Source organism: Cladophialophora psammophila (genome assembly GCF_000585535.1).
Source record: "Cladophialophora psammophila CBS 110553 chromosome Unknown aczJe-supercont1.2, whole genome shotgun sequence".
NCBI classification, from domain to species: Eukaryota; Fungi; Ascomycota; class Eurotiomycetes; order Chaetothyriales; family Herpotrichiellaceae; genus Cladophialophora; species Cladophialophora psammophila.
The window spans coordinates 894445-912211 of record NW_006912923.1 but is presented as its reverse complement, the minus strand read 5'-3'; the positions used below and the strand labels follow the sequence as shown (position 1 = coordinate 912211).

At 53.8% G+C, this 17767-nt stretch overlaps 6 protein-coding genes across 6 annotated transcripts; 2 read left to right on the top strand and 4 right to left on the bottom strand.

Moving 5' to 3' along the window:
- Window positions 1–1027: 1027 nt before the first annotated feature.
- Window positions 1028–2567, top strand: A1O5_01653 (uncharacterized protein; the record flags this gene model as incomplete). Its single annotated transcript, XM_007742269.1, has 2 exons — window positions 1028–1307; window positions 1360–2567. 2 exons carry the CDS (start codon window positions 1028–1030, stop codon window positions 2565–2567), a joined length of 1488 nt encoding a protein of 495 aa, XP_007740459.1.
- A 1573-nt stretch (window positions 2568–4140) lies between these two features.
- A1O5_01652 (3-hydroxyisobutyrate dehydrogenase) lies at window positions 4141–5435 on the bottom strand (the record flags this gene model as incomplete). Its single annotated transcript, XM_007742268.1, has 3 exons — window positions 4141–4866; window positions 5094–5251; window positions 5309–5435. The coding sequence occupies 3 exons, from the start codon at window positions 5433–5435 to the stop codon at window positions 4141–4143; spliced, it is 1011 nt and encodes a 336-aa protein (XP_007740458.1).
- Window positions 5436–5943: 508 nt separating this feature from the next.
- A1O5_01651 (uncharacterized protein) lies at window positions 5944–8901 on the bottom strand (the record flags this gene model as incomplete). Its single annotated transcript, XM_007742267.1, has 1 exon — window positions 5944–8901. The coding sequence occupies one exon, from the start codon at window positions 8899–8901 to the stop codon at window positions 5944–5946; it is 2958 nt and encodes a 985-aa protein (XP_007740457.1).
- Window positions 8902–9839: 938 nt separating this feature from the next.
- Window positions 9840–11112, bottom strand: A1O5_01650 (uncharacterized protein; the record flags this gene model as incomplete). Its single annotated transcript, XM_007742266.1, has 3 exons — window positions 9840–10495; window positions 10589–10817; window positions 10900–11112. 3 exons carry the CDS (start codon window positions 11110–11112, stop codon window positions 9840–9842), a joined length of 1098 nt encoding a protein of 365 aa, XP_007740456.1.
- A 1026-nt stretch (window positions 11113–12138) lies between these two features.
- A1O5_01649 (double-strand break repair protein MRE11) lies at window positions 12139–14439 on the top strand (the record flags this gene model as incomplete). The annotated part of the gene is made up of 1 exon (XM_007742265.1): window positions 12139–14439. One exon carries the CDS (start codon window positions 12139–12141, stop codon window positions 14437–14439), a length of 2301 nt encoding a protein of 766 aa, XP_007740455.1.
- A 626-nt stretch (window positions 14440–15065) lies between these two features.
- Window positions 15066–17266, bottom strand: A1O5_01648 (uncharacterized protein; the record flags this gene model as incomplete). The annotated part of the gene is made up of 2 exons (XM_007742264.1): window positions 15066–16962; window positions 17013–17266. The coding sequence occupies 2 exons, from the start codon at window positions 17264–17266 to the stop codon at window positions 15066–15068; spliced, it is 2151 nt and encodes a 716-aa protein (XP_007740454.1).
- Between the last annotated feature and the right edge of the window lie 501 nt (window positions 17267–17767).

The window sequence follows — 17767 nt, the reverse complement described above, 5'->3', positions numbered from 1 at the left end:
TACTCGTCGGTAGCGAGGGTAGCTCATGATTCAAGCAAGAGGGCGTCGCCCAAGCCACTCTAGGCATGATTGGTGAATAAGTATCGGTGCCACTGTGAGAGCATCAACCGAGGCCTAGGCGCCATTTAATCCCGTTTTTTCTTACCCGGGGTGGGTGATCACGGCCAAGCCTAGTGAGCCCTAGTAAGATACAGTAGTTCTTTACTTTAGGCCGTGTTATATAACCTTAGCTAAGAGACCCGGATAAGCCATGTGGCCCCTTCGGATCAGGGCCGTTTTTAACTGGCTCGTTTAGCGGGGGCCCTCAGAGGGTTCTTTAAGCTACCGCTGCCACCCACCGCGGAAATAGGTCACCCCTTCAAGCCTAAGTAAGAAGGAGCATCAGCATTGACCCAGCCCTCTGAAGCCACCCTGGATGATTGCTTGATTCGGGGGTGACGCCCGACAGCCTAGGCACTTTGGCTGGTTGTTCTACAGTACCTAGGAGCCGCAACCGCCACTCGTCTAGGAGACACGAGGACCTACGTACGCGCCTCCTCTCGCCTCCCTCTTCTCCCCGTTTCACCCTGTGCATGGGTCAACGACGAAAACACCAGAGATTTAGGAACCAAGTAAGTAATGATTCTCACCTTCTTTGCTTCCCGCTTCCGCCTCAGTTGCCCTACTCAACTACAGCCATTAACCGTCTGACTTACCCACACCCACACTCACCGCTAAGGCACAATTTCAGCGTGATTGACCACCCACCCCCTTGTGGTGCTTGGATCCCGCGCATCAAGTAAGCAGCAAAAGTCCAAGTGGCGCAGGAAGGTTCTTTGTCTGGGCCATTAGAAGGGCCGATGGGCGCAAAGTGAAATCCAAACTGGTTCGGACGCCCTTTTCCCCCCCCGACTCATATGGCCAAAGGACGTCCTTCTCTTCACCTCGGCCCTCAAGTCAGTTGCGCCCATTCCACTTGAGCGAACATGATATAGCACTGCGTCGCAATTGGGAGGGATACACACGGACTACACAGGATTTGGTCACCATGCAAGAACCCGTCTTGACTGTGTCTATCACCACCCCGCAATCGTGGGCGCAGCAAAATGCCATCAAGCGCCGACGGATCCCTCGATCACCGCGTCGCAATGTCATCTCTCTCAAGCACCTGGATCCAAAGGTCAGGAGGGCCAAGGAAGAATTCCTGTCGAAGGCCATCGCCAGTCAACTGCAGATTAAGAAGTCTCCCACCAATGGACTCCAGCTTGATCCTTTCCAAACCTTGCCAATCCCAAGCACCGGATGCGTGGGCAACATGGCCCAATATTGTGAGTGCAAATGACTGGCATCTCTCGTTCCATCTCGTCTGATTGAATCTAGATGTCCAGGTCTGGGCTCCGCAGCATGGCACCGCCTTTGCGTTCGACGGCCATTCTAATCCTTACGTGAGCCTGCTCTGGCCTTTTGCGTTGACGTCTGAGATCTACTTTGAAGGACTGATCGCTCTATGTCGAGCCACATACCTCGCCACCTCGGGGCAGTCGGCTCGCGGCGACCGACACTTTGTATGGCACCGAGGCAATGTCATGACCAAACTGCGCGCTCGACTCCAAAACCCTCAGCAATGTTCGGACGATACTACGATCCTAGTCGTGGCGACATTGGGCACGATCGATTATATTTTGGGAGACCACACGGGCGCCTATGCGCACGTCTCCGGCATGAGGCAGATGATGAAACTCAGGGGTGGAATCAAGGGCACCTCGCCGTGGGAACGACTGCTCAAGGCCAATGTCGATGCCTATGAGGCACTATGGTCGTTTCTGTTTGCTGCAGATTCTACCCCGGACAAGTCAACTCGGTATTCGGGACAAATTCTACAGAATTCAGAGTTCCCCGTTTACATGGCACATCCGTTCAAACCGGAAGTTTGTGAGATGCTGTCTAGGCTCCCCCAAGGCTTCTGTGATATTGGGTTGACGGGTGTGCTTTCGCTCCAAATGATCCGGCTCTTGTCCCATTTCGCCACTGTCAAAGCGAAATTGTCGGATACGATTCGAGTTGAAGAATTCGGCGTTACCTCGAGAAGGAAGATCCAAACGACACTCGAAGATCTCCATCGACTCGCTACCCTACAAACCACCCCTACGGAGAGGTTTCTCTCCCACGGCCTGGTAGCATATTGCTACCTGTTGAGGGTCATCCATTTCCAAGACCATCTGACTGGCTTTTATGAGACAGCGTTGAAAGCTCTAGCGGACATTGCTCTGCACCAGACTCCCAGCCACAAGTCTCCGGAACGCCCGTGTTATCTCTGGACCAACATGATGATCGGAACCGTCATACAACATGGCCAGATCCGTCCCCGTGGCTGGACGACGGTCATGCGACAATTTTTGGACAAGTACGGCGAGGCTCGCCAATGGAAGAAGTTGGAAAAGGAGTTGAAAATGTTCTTTTTCGAGGATACCATTCGCGACCTTGCGAAGGAGGCTTACGACGAGGCGGTTAGGAGGAAGGAAAGGGGAGAATCCGAAGAGAGGGATTCACGAATCGCTACCATGGCTATTCGGAATGTCATCCTATAAACGCGGATGGCTTCTGAACCGAACAAAGACACGCTCAACTCTAACAGTCTGACAATCAGACTAGCCATAAACGAGAAGCCGTTTCCGAGCAACCCTGCTCCTACTACCGCCATGTCAGTCAGATGGACGACAACAACAAGGCGAGTCATTCTCGAGTGTCGATCAATCGATGGCCCAGAGTCTCGGAGCACGAATAATACCGACCAAGAGGCTTCGACAAAACGTACGATGAATCAAGAACACCCGGTTTGAGTTCTTGCCTTCGCTCTGGCAGCTACAACCAGGTCTGCGTCACCGCCTCCTGTTAGTAATTGTACTGCTCAAGTGCTGAAATGACAATGGCGGCAGCCCCCTGAATCTTCGGCTTTGAGTAGGAACTCTCAGCTCGGGAGGGAGGGTGTACCACGATATGACGTCTAAAAGTTTCTCGAAATCTGAATCTTTGGCAACTCTCGGAAATCGCCTCGGTTCGTGTTCCGACCGGCCCAGGGTTCTCCCTGAGATGATCCTACTTGTTACAAAGAGGAATGGTGGTGTGCGTGTCACGCAATCTTTGGAGAAGAGTGAACACTGCACGGGCCCAAATGACACAGCAGTTGGACCTTACGCGGTCACATTTTGGCGAAGAGGGCACACGGAACAAGCCCTTTTCATCCCAAGAACCATCTTACTCCCTTTTCGCAGCCCGCCAGATGTGGCACAACGCAAAATGTCTGCACTGTGAGACTCGGCCCCCATCCGAGATCACTGCTGTTCGTCAGCCTTCTGCAGCATTTATAACACTCCGCGGTCGCATTCTTACTCCTATTATTGGCAGCGCCCGCCGACATTCCCTGCCTGGGGTGGCTGAACCCCCCCTTTTTTCCTTCAAACCGCTGGAGCCAAGGTACAAACAAACGTGTGCTTTGGTCTGGTCTCAAGAGCTTAGCGGGAAGTCTCCGCTAATCGAGATCCGAGACATGATTAGATTGGATGGGATGCATGGATGCATAGAAGAAAAAGGGGGCAAATAGGAAGGACGAGAAGCTCGCGGAAGGGAAATCAATCAAGCAGCTGGGTTGCAATTGTGCATTTCCAATGCCCTCTTGGGCCATGTCCAGGATGCCGGACTGACTCGAGATGCTGCATCTCTATCCTCTATATGCAGGTCCATATCTGTTCGTCCTGCATATTATGTACCATATATTTACTCCGCACGGTCTTCCCGCCTATGCTTTCTGTGTACGGGGTATGATGTTGTAGATCGGAAACAAAGCGGAGCACAGCCGTGATATTGAATAGCACAGCATCCTGTATGTACGTAGGGATGAGTGCGAGGACGCAGCACTAAGTACCTAATCCACAAGTCCAACTCCAACTCCAAGACACGCGGAATACATACCCAGCGTGTAATACTCGGTGCTTGTGCTGATATGGCAACAAACTCGTCCTTTTGCACTGGATACTACCAAGGAATCATAGTTTCCATGTCCGGATCTTGTCCTTGTCCGGTAATACCTACATACATGCATACATGCATACATAGATACATACATAGGCATGTAGGACGACTTTACGATCATGCAGGAACAGTTTATTCTTTCCCGCCCAACCAGCGATACACGACCGAGAAATCCTTGCCCTTGTACTCCTTCTCCGTCTGGTCATATACCTCCTTCGCCTTCTCCGCCAGCGCAAGTTTCGCGCCCGCCTCTTGTGCAGCGGTCATAGCAAGCCTCAAGTCCTTGTTCATCAGACTGACGCCAAACCCGCCTTCATACCCTCTGCTGGCTGGACTTGTTTCGATCACTCCAGGCACAGGGTTGTTGATCTCACTGGGCCAGCTCTTGCCCGTGGCCGAGTTCAGCAGGTTCGCCAGCGCCTTGGGATCAATGCCCCATCTCATACCCAAATTCATGGCCTCGGCACACGCAATGTTGTTGATCGCCAATGCATAGTTGTTCGCCAGTTTCCCGCTCAGCCCTGTCCCCTGCGGTCCCATGTGCCACACTTTCCTGCCCATGAGGAGCAGGATCTTCTCGATCTTGGGCATGTCTGCCTCTTCGGCCCCGACCATGAACGTCAACGAACCGGCGCGGGCGCCGACAACGCCGCCCGACATGGGTGCGTCGACGAAGCCGGCACCAGCTTTCTCCTTGACCATCTTTGCGACTTCGCGAGAGGTGATAGGGTCGATGGTGGAGCAGTCGATGAAGAGTCTTGACTGCTCGGTGGGGGCTTGGGGAAGGGAGGAGGCGAGGATCTCTTCAAAGACGCCCTTGACGTGTCGAGGTTCGGGGAGTGCTGAGATGATGTTGTCCTAAACCGTCGTGGCGTCACGGTCGTTAGTGCATCATTCTTCTGGGCAGCATCAGGTTGGCTTCACTCGACGGGTCGGATTGCTTCAGAGGATTGGCTATAAAATAAAAGGGAAATCACGGCAGGGGCGAATCCCGCGAAAGGGAAATGCCCCCAACTTAGATCATAGATAGAACAAAAGTGCTCATCATGCAGGTCTGTCCACACAACCGGAAGTAATTGACTCACAGCATTCTCAACCAGCTCCCGAGGGCTCTTTGCCACGACTACCCCCGTCGGCGTAGCTTCCTGAGAAAACCTCTCCAAGGCGGTAGTGTTGACGTCGTACACGGTCATCGAGTCACCTTCAGGGATCTTTGCGCGTAGATTCTTCGCCATGGGGTAGCCTTGAGGAGACTCGATCAGCATACATGGTGGCTTGGGTCAGGGGAAGGAGCACAAACCCATGGCACCGAGGCCAATGAAGCCCCATGAAGCTTCCCTGCCGACCGTGCTGGAGAAGTGTCTCTTGATGGCAGTGCAGAACGGTTGGGATGATGATGAAGCTCGCCGCAGCAGAGCGAGGGACATGACGGGCGCCGTCATCGCTGCTGAGCTTGCCTGGTGGTCACAGAGGGCATGGTGAGCACTTGACTGCGATCGCCAGACGCAGGTGAAGTGAAGGTTTGCGTGCGCCGTGCGGAGTGTTGGCCGAGGCTGCAACAAACGATTTCGGGGAAAAGCTGGAGCTGCATACAATTGACCCAGAGGCCGGACCGTGTCCAACCGAGATCCGGCTCCGGCTTCGTTGTTCGACATCCACTCACCGGCTTCTCTCTCTAGCGGTATCGAGTAGAATCAATCCAGGTGCCACGAAAATCTGTGTTTGGGTCCGAATAGAAGAAATACTATCTAGCTGGATTCCGACCGCTTCCCATCCCCCGGAAGAAAGACTCAGTCAATCAAGAATAGAAGGCCCTGACGGATGAATCCAGTCCCACCGCCATAGAGGCTAAAATCTGTGGTGCCAAACAAGAACCCCCCAGCTCATCCAAAGAAATGCTGCTGCCCCAACAAGGATGCAAGAATAGAATTCTCCTCAACGCCGTCTGGACTTTCCTTTCCCCTTCCCACTTCCCTCAGATCCACCACTACTGGATTTGGAAAGCATTGGAAAGTCTTCGTCCCTGGCCATACGGCTTTGTTCCTCAGCGAGACTCAACTGCAATGCAAACTCCACGTCATCCTCCTCTTGTGCCGTTGCTTGTGCTTTGCTGCTCCCGGCCTTCGCACTTCTCAAGGGCGTGCCATGTCTTGAGCTCTTTGCATACCTAATGGGAACGTCGAAGTCACTGGCGCTCCTTGTTGGAGAAGACGACACCTGTTCGTTTTCCAACAGGCTTAGACGGATGGCTTCCTCCAGTTCGGCATCGGCCGCATGGTCCGCGCCGCTCTGAGATGCACTGGGTGAGGCCATCGAACCGCCGCCGTAGTTTTGCTTCCTCTTCCTCTCCTCACTGGAAAATGCCTCCTCGCTGAGCATGGTGGCATAGGCCAGCAGCTCCTCCTCACTCGCGCCTTCGCCCAGAATATCAGTGCCAAATCTGCCGCTCAGTCGTTCATGCTCTTTCTGCCTTGCGAGTTTCTCTCGCTCCATTTCATGCCTCTCGTTGCTGATGTAATCCTTGATCAATCCGCGTCCGGTTGCGCTGACCTTTTGGCCGGCTGGTGTAGAATTACTGCCTCGCTCCGACCGCCGACGAAGTTGGCCCCTCTTGCGCGTCTTATACGCATCGGCGGCAGTGGAACTGTAAGACCAGTATCGGACATAAGAGCCCAAAGAAACCATGCCCCGCAAGACTGTTGGATCAGGGTCCAAGACGATTGCGCCTGCAGCGTAGTAATTGTTTCCCACGCCTTGCACAGAAGCTTCGGCTTGAGCGATACGACGTCTTGCCCGGTCCGAGAACCGAGAGTTTAGTGTCCTGACTGGTTCAGTTGTGGACGCCAGCACATCCCATGCTTGAACCAGACCTTCATTTCCTCCGTGCACAACGTACAATGAAGTGAGGGCAAGTGATGCAATTTGAGGAGACTTTGTGTAAATAACCCTGACCGGCGAGACGGCGTTGACAACTTCAGGGCTGGGAGACAGGCTAGCGCGCATGTCCCAAAGCATGACGATGCCTGACGTCGTACCGATTCCAAAAAGCCGTGAACGATGGCCAGGGATCTCCGAGGTCGAGCTTAACGTTCCCGTGTGGCCAAGAGGGGATGCAAGAGGCGAGGAAGTGTTGGAGCCACCAGACATTCCGAGTAAGGGATCCTCATTGACGTTCAGAGTGGCGAACTCTGACTCGTCAGAAGCCAAAGCCGAGATGTGGATGTTTCGATGTTCAGCAAACGAGAAGGTTGAAATGTGCCAAACCTCTCTCGTTCTCGAGCCCGCACCGTCGTCTTGACTAGAAGTCCGCGATCGCGGGACACTTCTCGGCGCTGGGGAGGAATATGGAGACTGCTGGGTTGGACTTCCCGTACCAAAGATCGAGGGCTGCTTCATGGCCGATTGGAGGGTTGGCCAGCTGTCCAGCTCCGAGTCAACGGTGTTCTTCGTCATGCACCTAGTAAAACGGCGCACCGAAGCCACATTGTTCCCGTACAAACCGCAATCTACGACGAAGATGGATTCCCCTTTATTGTGGCCATCGTCGCCCGCAAAATCAGCGATCAATCTTCGCTGCATATCCCACCCGGTACAGACATTCTGGAAATGCTTTGGTTTGTGCCGCAGAAATCCTTCGACCTCTTTCGTTTCAGCGATAATCTGGTCTTTGCTTAAGCCGCATGCATCGCTCGAGATGTTTGGACTATAACTGCCATCGACCTTTGCCGTGCCAAAGGGGTCTGGTTTCGCTGTTCGTCGCGTAGCCTCGACCAGCGACCACTGTACACATCTCCCCGTTTTCCAGGCAAGGCGATCGAGCTCATCGGGTGACGCTTTGCCGACAAAATCTGGTCTGATAGGGGCGTCAGTGAGGTAAAAGACCTCTCCGAGAGCGTTCAAGACGGTAGCCCAGATTCGACCTGCAGACAATCTTCGAGTGGATACCCTCTCATCGACACAAATTGCAATGATTGGCACACCTGGGCAAAGAACCCATTTAGCAGTGAGTTCCCCTTTGTCGTACCGGCGATCTTGGACGGGGTTGACACCAAGGGCATAGGCTGCCAAAACACCGTTCGAGAATCCTGCAAGGAAACCAAATATACCACTAGTAGCCTTGAGAACCGACTCGGACTTTGCGATCCAGACCGAGCAAACAGCACAACCGATCATAGTCGTCTCAGGGATTCCGAGCGCAAGGTTGGCCGTCGAGGACATGGATACGAACCGACCCCGTTGCTCGCTGGTCGAAGTGTAGAAGACACGTCCTCCGGGACAAGCCTCTCCATATACCTTACCATAAGGTTGACTGAGATCCATGACATTTGCCATCCCAACCATATTCCCAGAGCCGAGGCCATACGGCAGTTCGCCCGGGAACTGATCCGCAAAGTGTTTGAAAGCATCGAAATCTGTTAGACCCCAAGAGCCAGGTTTACCACTGGCCGGGTCGCTCACAGTGACACCCCCTTGCTCAACTGCTCCATGCATGAACAGGGGCTGTTTCTTGTTGAGGCCGACCCCAAACGTAGCGTGCAGATGGCTGACGGGATAATACAAGCCGGAAGCGTAAGTGGTGACCGCAGCAGCGGCCGCACTACTAGCATGGCGAGATGCACCAGAGCGAGAGATTGCCTCGATTGCAGGCCGGCCGCGGCCCAAAGAGCGCAGCAGTCGTGTTCGAAGGATATATTCGCTTCTCCATGAGGAAAGGGCTGATAACCGCGCGAATGACCTGCGCTGTGCTCTGTCAACATCAGACACCGACTCTTGTGAAGCCTTGCCTGGCCCAGCGCCCAACGCTTCTTGCCCAGGGAAGTACCTCGCAAATGCAATGCGCCATGCATGAGGTGTGGTGACCAATTTGTGAAAGCGCTGAGACACGAGGCTCATGGAAGACAAGGTCTCTGGAGGTAGGTGGGAGAGAATGTGAGTGAGAACCTCTGTCGCTTGTCAGTGCCGGAATTCGAATTAATCATCTCCTCGTAATTACCATTCGGGAAGTTCTCAATTGAAACTCTCGGATTCTTGTCTTTCGCAGATGGGATCACCTGGAAGATTATGCCATCCGATGGTTTCCGATACCGCGTGTGTGCCCTTTCATATTCGTCGATACGACTGCCAGGAGAACCTTGAGAGGAACTATCTCGACTGCTTATCCATCTGGAGTTGGAGGACCGTCCACGCTGGGTGCTTCCGGAATGGACGGAGACATTGTCAGATTGATCCTCCGGATCTGGACTGGGCTCTCTGGGGCTAGTCGTGGAGAGCAGGCCGCCAGAGGCCTGGTGTTCGATGTCTGGAAGTCCATGCTGCGTAGGAGGTGAAGGGAGTTGCTGAGTGTGTTCTACTGAAGTCGCGTTTTGGGAGGCTTCAGAAGGCGCAGGGTGCATAAAAAGATCTAAGAGAAAGCTGGGTTGATCGTCAAGACTGAGCCAAGGGTTGGATCAGTCTAAGAGTCTTGCGCGGGTAAGGGTTTTGAGAGAGTCAGTTGTCTATCGCAGCGAGATCAGAGAGAAAGGAGGCGTTGAGGATTGAGGCGTGTTGTCACAGATTAATTCGACTGATGGTTCAATCTCGGGGCGGAAGCCTGCTAGCCGTTTTGGGCCAGCAGTCCACAGAGAGGGATATTTAATAATAATGGAGACATTTACTAGGGGTTTTAATTAGCTATGAGGCAGGTAGCCATTGCAGCCATTGGGAATCGTGACGATGGCCTCAACTCCTACGCTAATCCAACAACCATTTGCCGACACCAGCCCGTAGATCCTGCTTGCATCAATTTATTCCGTACATGGCGGGCAGCCCAGGTTGTTCTGTTCTGCCTAAAGCTACGCCGAAGGCCTCACTCCATTTTCCAGCAATATCTTCTCGTTGCTGGGGAATCTGTCGTTCATGAAATGCGTGTAAAAGCGGAAGTAATCTTTCAAGGCACTGTCATCTCCATCGGAGTCCTCATCGCCTCGAAACGCCGCTTTCTTGACCCCCTTTGAGAACGCCAAAATTGGGTAGGCTTCGACGTCCTTCTCTTCTTGGAGGAGGATCTGCTCGAGAACTTTGGCTTTGTGCGCGATGCTGTTGAAGTGCCACTGCTTGCCGCGGTAGCGCATCGAGAGGTTGAAATCCTTGAAATTGAGCGTTGGAGAAGGAGCCAGCACGGGGGATTGAGCTTCAGGCTGAGATAGACTGGGGACTTGAATGACGACTGCTGGGTTGACTGGTGTGAAGCCCGCGTGCGCGGTTGAGCCGGTTATTGAAGGTCTCGCATTCGGGAAAACTGTGTTGTTATGAGGCGGGACTTGGATTTGAGATTCTTCTCTCAGGCCGGCGACTGTGCCTGTCTCTTCTTGCGGCCCCGTTGATTTGCGTTGCTTCTTCTCGGAAATACTGAAGCGGTCGCGGCTGGCACGTTGCCGCTTTCTGCTTTCGCTGTGTGGGGGTGCGTCAACTCTGCCTGAAGCGTGATGAATACTTCCGGCATCGGATTCTAGCGGGAGAAATAGGTATGGCTGTCAGCCTGTTGTTCTCCCTTTGGTCGAACGGGCTGGTGACTCAAAGCCACTATAGGGGGTTTACTTACCACCAGAAGACTCGTTGGCATAAACTATGACGCGGTCCACAGCACCCTCGCCGTCGACGGTCTCCGGGCTTCCTTGCTTTGGAGAGTGCAACAAGCAGCCGGGACAGTTGGCGGCACCATTGATGCGCTTATGAAGGCGGTCGATGGTATACCAGCGTTGCATCTTCATAATCTCGGTCACGTAGTTGAGGATGGTCTGACGGTGCTCGCTTGCCTCCCATTGATAATTCTGCATGTCTAGGTCAGCCGCTACGCAAATCTAAGGGCGCCTAGTAATATCGATGTGCCTGCCCGAATAGAGGGGAGCTTACCAGAGCAGCGTCCCATGAGAAGTGGCGGTTACCACCTCCGGACTGGAGAAAGTCAGAGGCGACGGGCTCAATAGCTTCATCGGGTGCATTTGGAAGGTCGTCGATGTTGGATTTGAGGTAGGATTGAGCATCTTTGCGGAGGTTGGACTCGGCAACACCGTCCATGCCCAGCTCCGCGCACAGGACGCCGATGGACTTGGGACCTTTGGGCATTTTCGAGACAAGTGTGGTGACCAGTGCAAGCCGGTGGTATGTCTGAGTGAGGTATTAGGTGATGGGTGTTTGGGCGTCAGGTGAGATTATCTGTGTAGCTATGTAGTCGGAAGGCTGCTGCTGCATCCGCCGACGTCGTTCCTCGGCCGACAGCAAGGCCCGGCGAGGGAGGATGGCGGAAACAGGGAATCAGATCAACAGTGTCACTTCATAAGAGTAGTCGGTCGTTGAAGAGTGGCTCTGTGACAGAGAACAACAAGAGTGTGCGGGACAAAGCTGGTCCGGATCAGATTTCGATTGCTGCGGCATGTGAAATGTCCAGAATGTCGTGTCAGTCGCGTCGCTCTCGCTCTAGGTTGTGAATCGATCGCCGTCGGTCGCCCAACCAAGCAATGAACATGAACAACTCGATAGATCCAGAATCTCTCCAAGAATGGTCAAGTCTTCATCTGCTTAACCAACAAAATGTGTCGAGAGGGTTGGCTGCGACGTCGAGGGTGAAGTTCAGGGTGAGGCGCGTAGTTCACTGTTGATCCTGGCGGGATGGGGAGGACGTGGCGACGCGGCTCCGTCGACGCTCTTCGCCCGTAATCTTCACCCATACCTAATTGCCACCTAACGACCACCTAATAACACCAGACCGCCACCTAACAGCCACCTAACAGCCACCCAACAGCCACCTAACAGCCACCTAATGACCACCTAATGACCACCTAATGACCACAACTTCACTTCCCTGCTGCATCCCTGCACGCGCTGCCATACTGTGATATATCTGCTTCAAGCTCGGGTCAGAATACGTATCATCATTATCACCGTCTGCCAGCACAGGACTGTTTGTGCCTCCGCTCCGTTCATTTGCTCACTTCTGCTCCGCTCAACAGGCAGCAAACACGCCATTTCCCAAAAAGATAGACACTCGGCCCTCGCCTCCCCAGAAAACACAAAGCCGTCATTCTGCTCAGCACTCTTCTTGACAGACACTCCTTCTTCAGGTTCTCTCTGCTTCGTTAAAACACAGACGTCATGGCAGACACAATTACCATCCTTGTTGCCACCGACAACCATGTCGGGGCCCACGAACGAGACCCAATCCGAGGCGACGACTCCTGGAAGACGTTCCATGAAATCATGTGTCTGGCCAAAGATCGAGATGTCGATATGGTCCTCCTCGCCGGTGACCTCTTCCACGAGAACAAGCCCTCACGCAAATCCATGTACAATGTCATGCGCTCCCTGAGACTTAACTGTCTGGGCGACAAGCCTTGCGAGCTCGAAATGCTCTCTGACGAGTCGGAGCATTTCGACACCACGTTCGACCATGTCAACTACGAAGACGCCAACATCAATGTCGGAATCCCAGTTTTCTCCATCCATGGCAATCATGATGATCCGACCGGAGAGGGCCATTACTCTGCCCTGGACTTGCTCGCCGTTTCCGGGCTGGTCAACTACTACGGGAAAACGCCTCAGAGTGATAATATTGTGGTCAAGCCTGTTTTAATACAGAAAGGACGCACGAAACTAGCCCTGTACGGGCTCTCTAATGTTCGAGATGAGCGACTTTACCGCACATTCAGGGATGGCAAGGTCAAATTCCACCGGCCAAGCAAGCAGATGAGCGATTGGTACAATCTGATATGCGTCCATCAAAACCACCATGCCTATGCCGAGACATCATACCTGCCCGAGAACTTTCTACCTGATTTCCTGGATCTTGTCATCTGGGGTCATGAACACGAGTGTGATATCGAGCCCAGACTGAATCCAGAGATGAACTTCAAGGTTGTGCAACCCGGCTCCTCTGTGGCCACAAGCTTAATCCCGGGTGAAGCTGCTCCTAAACAGGTCGCAATTCTTACCATCACCGGCCGGGAAATGACATGCGAACCAATTCGACTGAAAACTGTTCGGCCATTCGTGTACAAAGACATTGCCCTTGCCGCCGACAAGGAAGCCGTTAGGATCGCTAAATCCAAGGATGACCATCGTGCCGAGCTGACACGCCACATGATCAAGATCGTGGACGGACTAATCGAGCAAGCCAGGGAAGAATGGTTGGAGGCGCAAGAAGAAAGAGAATACCCGGATGAAGAGCAGGAAGAATGCCCATTGCCCTTGATCAGACTGCGCGTTGAAACGACCTCGGCGGACGGCATCGGCAAATTCGACATCGAAAATCCGCAGCGCTTCTCGAACAGGTTTATTGACAAGGTCGCCAACACCAACGACGTGGTGCAATTCCATGTCAAGAAGAAGAACGCAGCAGCCCGCGCGGCTCGAGATGCTGAAGCAGACAAGGAGATCATGGCCAGATTTCAAGGTCAAGAAATCATCAAAGTTGACAAACTTGTCCGAGAGTTCCTTCAAGCCGAGTCCCTCACCATCCTCCCCCAAAATTATTTCGGCGACGCTGTGAACCAATACGTAGAAAAGGACGACAAACATGCCATGGAAATCTTCGTGAATGAGTCCCTCGCAGATCAGATCAAGCACCTAGTCAGATTGCAAACGGACGCGAATGAAGATGACGACGATGATGAAGATCTGGCCACCCAGATTCAAGAGCAGCGTGCAATGATGGAGGAAATGTTTGCAAAGGGCATGCTCAAGGCATCAAAGAGTAAAGCGAGGTTTAAACCGAAGCCGGATGATTGGGATAGCGATCTAGATGGGCCGTGGGAGGAGACTCCTGGGGCGTTGCTGCGTGATTCAGAGGATTTGGAAAGTAGAAACGGCGAGGGGGATGAAGATGTCCAGGACGAAACACCCGCCCCAAGGACAACAGCAGCGAGAGGAATAGGGAGAGGAAGGGGTGGTCGAGCAGGCTCATCGGCGACAACAACTAATCGCAAAGCAACAACCGCAGCAAAGAAACCCGCCGCAACGACGACTACCTCGCGGTGGCGGAAACGCACAATTCCAGACGATGAAGACGATGGCCAGGAGGACGGCGACGTCGTCATGGACGATGACGACGAAGATGACTCCCAAGCCATGTTCGTCCCCGAAAAGAGTAGAAGCGCCACAAGTACTCGGGCCCGCAACACAACACCGGCCGCCAGAAGTACAACGACAACCCGAGGCGGAGCCAGAACTAAACCCGCCTCCTTCGCATCATCGACGATGTCAGCGACGAAAAAGCCACCAGCCCGCGTCGCGGCTTCAAAGCAGAAGCAATCAACCCTCAGTTTTACCACTTCGCAGAACAGCATCCTGGGGAATGGGAGGAGCACCGGTGCGAGTCGAAGTCAGAGCTATGAGGAGATTGATGACGATGACGACGACGCATTTGAGCCAGCGCGACCGACGAGGAGGAGGCGGTGAACTGTGGCATTTAGGCAATGGGATTTCAACTGGCAAAGGGATCAGGGTGCCAATGCAACTTACCTATCTACCGGCCTACCTGTCTCCGCCTAGTAGGCGGGAAGCTCAGATGAGGAAGTCAGGGCATGTATATCAGCATTCACATGATGCGATCAATGTACCTGGGAGGTTAAAGAAACAGTCTGTTGTTAGATGTTGGACGGAGAGCACCGGGGCAAGAAAAGCCACAGCATGGAAATTTCCTAAGGGGGGAGCTGGAATCGGGTACGTCGGATCAGTAGGACACCACAAAAGGTTGATAGATTCTGTACTCTACCACATGTAATAACGAACGTAATCTGGTTCGGGCGGTGTCCTGTATCGGAGTCCTGGCTCCACCGTATATCAAAGCCAAAGCATGTGCTCAAGAAAGGGCTGGACGGCCATCTATCTATCTCTGAGCTGACCTCCGTTGAATTGATTCTCATCCGAGCATTTCATTCCCACGCTCTCTTTCCTGCGCTCGTCCTGCTCGCGACTTTGGAAAATCAGGACCAGTGACTTGAGAGTATACCGAAAGTGGGTTGCACTCGCACTCTCACTCTCCACGCAAAGCTCAGTCCATTGTTCGTCATGACGATGCTCACTCAATCTTTGTTTCCGTCTTCCTTCCCAACTGGGATTGGGGCGGCGCTGGGAGCTCCCTCAGCACCCCTTAAACCAGTGCTCCCTGTGGCGGTAGTGGTAGCGGTAGCGCCAGCGCCAGCAGTTGCAGTTGCATTTGCGTTTCCTTGACCTCCACCTCCGCCGCTGCGTCTGCCACCTCCAAAGTTTCCTCTTCCGCCACCACCACGATAGCCTTGTCTCCCACCGACCTGGCCTTGGCCAGACCCGCTGCCACCACGGGCACCCTCTCTCCTTCCTCCACTATTCCCGCGTCCGCCCGAACGACCGCCGCTTCCGCCTCCTCGAGCGGTCCCTCGCGGCGCTGTAGGCGGGGTTGCTACGGTTGGTGTTGCTGGGGGCATGGCTGTGGTGGACGCAGCCGCCGGACTTTCAGCAGCAGTGGGGGTCTGTGAAGCCGCCGTGGCTTGTGCAGCGGCACCAACTGGTTTGGGGGAGTTTGCAGCGGGGGGAACCGCTGCGGGAGATGACGATGCAGCCCCTGCTTTTCCCTGTCCAGATGCTGTCTGATTTTGGCCGCTTCCGCCTCCGCCACCTCCGCGCTTCCCATGGTGGGACTTATTCTCTAACACGACGACCTGCCCCTGCGCAACCTTGACCGGACTCGCTGCCATGGCTTTCTTCAATGCCTCGGGCTCTTGAAAGTCAACATAACCTAGTCCCTTTTTCTTATCAATCTCACAGCGGGTTATCGCTCCGAACTCTTTGAACACTTGCTGAAGAAGATCCTCCGTGATCCCTTGGGACTGGTTCGCGTGCTTGAGGAAAGCGGACTTTGCGCCGGAGGTGGGCTGCGGAGGAGACGAGGTTTTGGATTGGCGTTGAACGGACGAAGGTCGAGCCGAAGACGCTGATGGTGCGTTTGGTGGTTCCAGCTTTGTGGATGTGGCATTTGGAGTTCGTGCAGCACGTGGACCGGTTGGAGGAGCTGCAGGGGTGGTGGTTGGAGCTGGGGTTGTTGGTTTGGACTGTTCTCCAGGAGGCTCTGAGGACATCGCTGCAGTGGTAGGAGTTGACGGTTTCACTGTGGACGATGAAGCTACAGTGTCATTTGTGGTAGCTGTGCTCGACGATGGAGTCTTTGGAGTGCGTTGGGAGGTGTTTTCTCTCGCAAGGAGCCCCAGATCCCTCTGCAGCATGCGGGCAGCAGCCCTTCCGCTGTCCCGCTCTCGATTGCGCTCTCGCTTCGCAGGTGTGGTAGCAGGTGTTGATGCTGTGGATGCGGAGGGCTGCGGCTGGGTCCCTTTTGCTGATGCCTGTTTAGTTTCGAGTTTTGCTGATGTTGTCTGCTTCCCCGGCAAAGCAGCCGCTGCTTTGTTGGCCGCCTTCACTGCATCTTGGGTCGCTTTTGCTACTCGCTCCCTTTCCTTCTCAGTCGAGTTCGGAGTATTCTTGCCCTTGATGATGACTGTCGGAGTACGCTCACTCTTAGTGGGTTTGGCCTCCTTACTTTCCCGCTTCGCTGCTTTGGCCTGCGCGGCTTCTTTGGCCTTGTTGGCCTTCTTCTCCTTGATATACTGGACTAGTGGAGTGATGGTAACCGTGTCTGCTTTGACATCGGTGGCTTCGGCTCCGTTCGATGCTGGTTTGTTGATCGGCTCAGTGAGACTTTGTAAGAAATCGATGAATTCTTGATCCTGATCGATGGTGCCTTGTCTACCGTCGTGTCGAATGCGAGGAACAGGCATCTTATTGTACGGTGCGAACTCCAGAGACGGTGGTCCCAGGAGGCAAGGATCCTTGCTAGTGTTTTTAGCATCCTGAAATGATGATTCCCTGACCGCTTTGGACAGCAAATCCAACAGTGACTGTTCCTTGACTTTGAGATAAGCTCTGGCTGGTCGCGAAGGTTTTGCAGCACTATATCTAGTCAGCCCGGGGTCAATTGATTTTGGAGCAATGCGCCCAACTCTTTAGACACTTTTCCGTCTTTATAAGCCGCCCACTCAACCTTACCATTACCGACTTTCCAGTCGTCGCCGAGGATTGTCCAGAATTCAGCTTCTGTTAGTCCAGGGGGTAATCGTCGGATGATCAGCCTCAGCCTGGGTGCCGGCGTCCTTGGAGACGACTTTGACGCAGACTGAGCAGCTGTATTCTTCCTGGCCGCAGCATTCACAGGCAGGACGCCTGCTGCTGCGCGACTCTTAGCGTGACTTGACATTGTTGTAAAATCCAAGTCGAAAGTAAGACAACAATGAGAGATCGATATCTGAGCCTGTAGGACCGTGAATGAGTCACCGCGACCACCCTATTCATGAAGAGACAATGTCACCATACAGTCAATGTGACTGCAAGTGAATAAGTAATATTGTGAATAGTGAATACAGGACGGTAGGAGGGGCATTAGCCTGCCATAAATATCTCCTTCGTCCTCTCGGATCGGATTTACTTTTTGCCGACTACCACTCACGTGCCGCGATGTCTGCAGCGGCGACCACATCGCCAACCACACCCTCCTCCGCCTCCACCACCACTGGCCGCAATTTGGACGCCGCCAACGTCGCCGTAGAGACGGCGGACGCTCCAGAAGCTTTTCCCGTCTTCGAAGAAGAATCTCCTGAGGGTTCGCCCTCTTCATCGCCTTCTACCTCCCCTCCTCCACCAGCCCGCCGCCGTTCTCGCCAAGTCAACGAGAACGACCGCCGCGCCTTCTTCGGCCTGC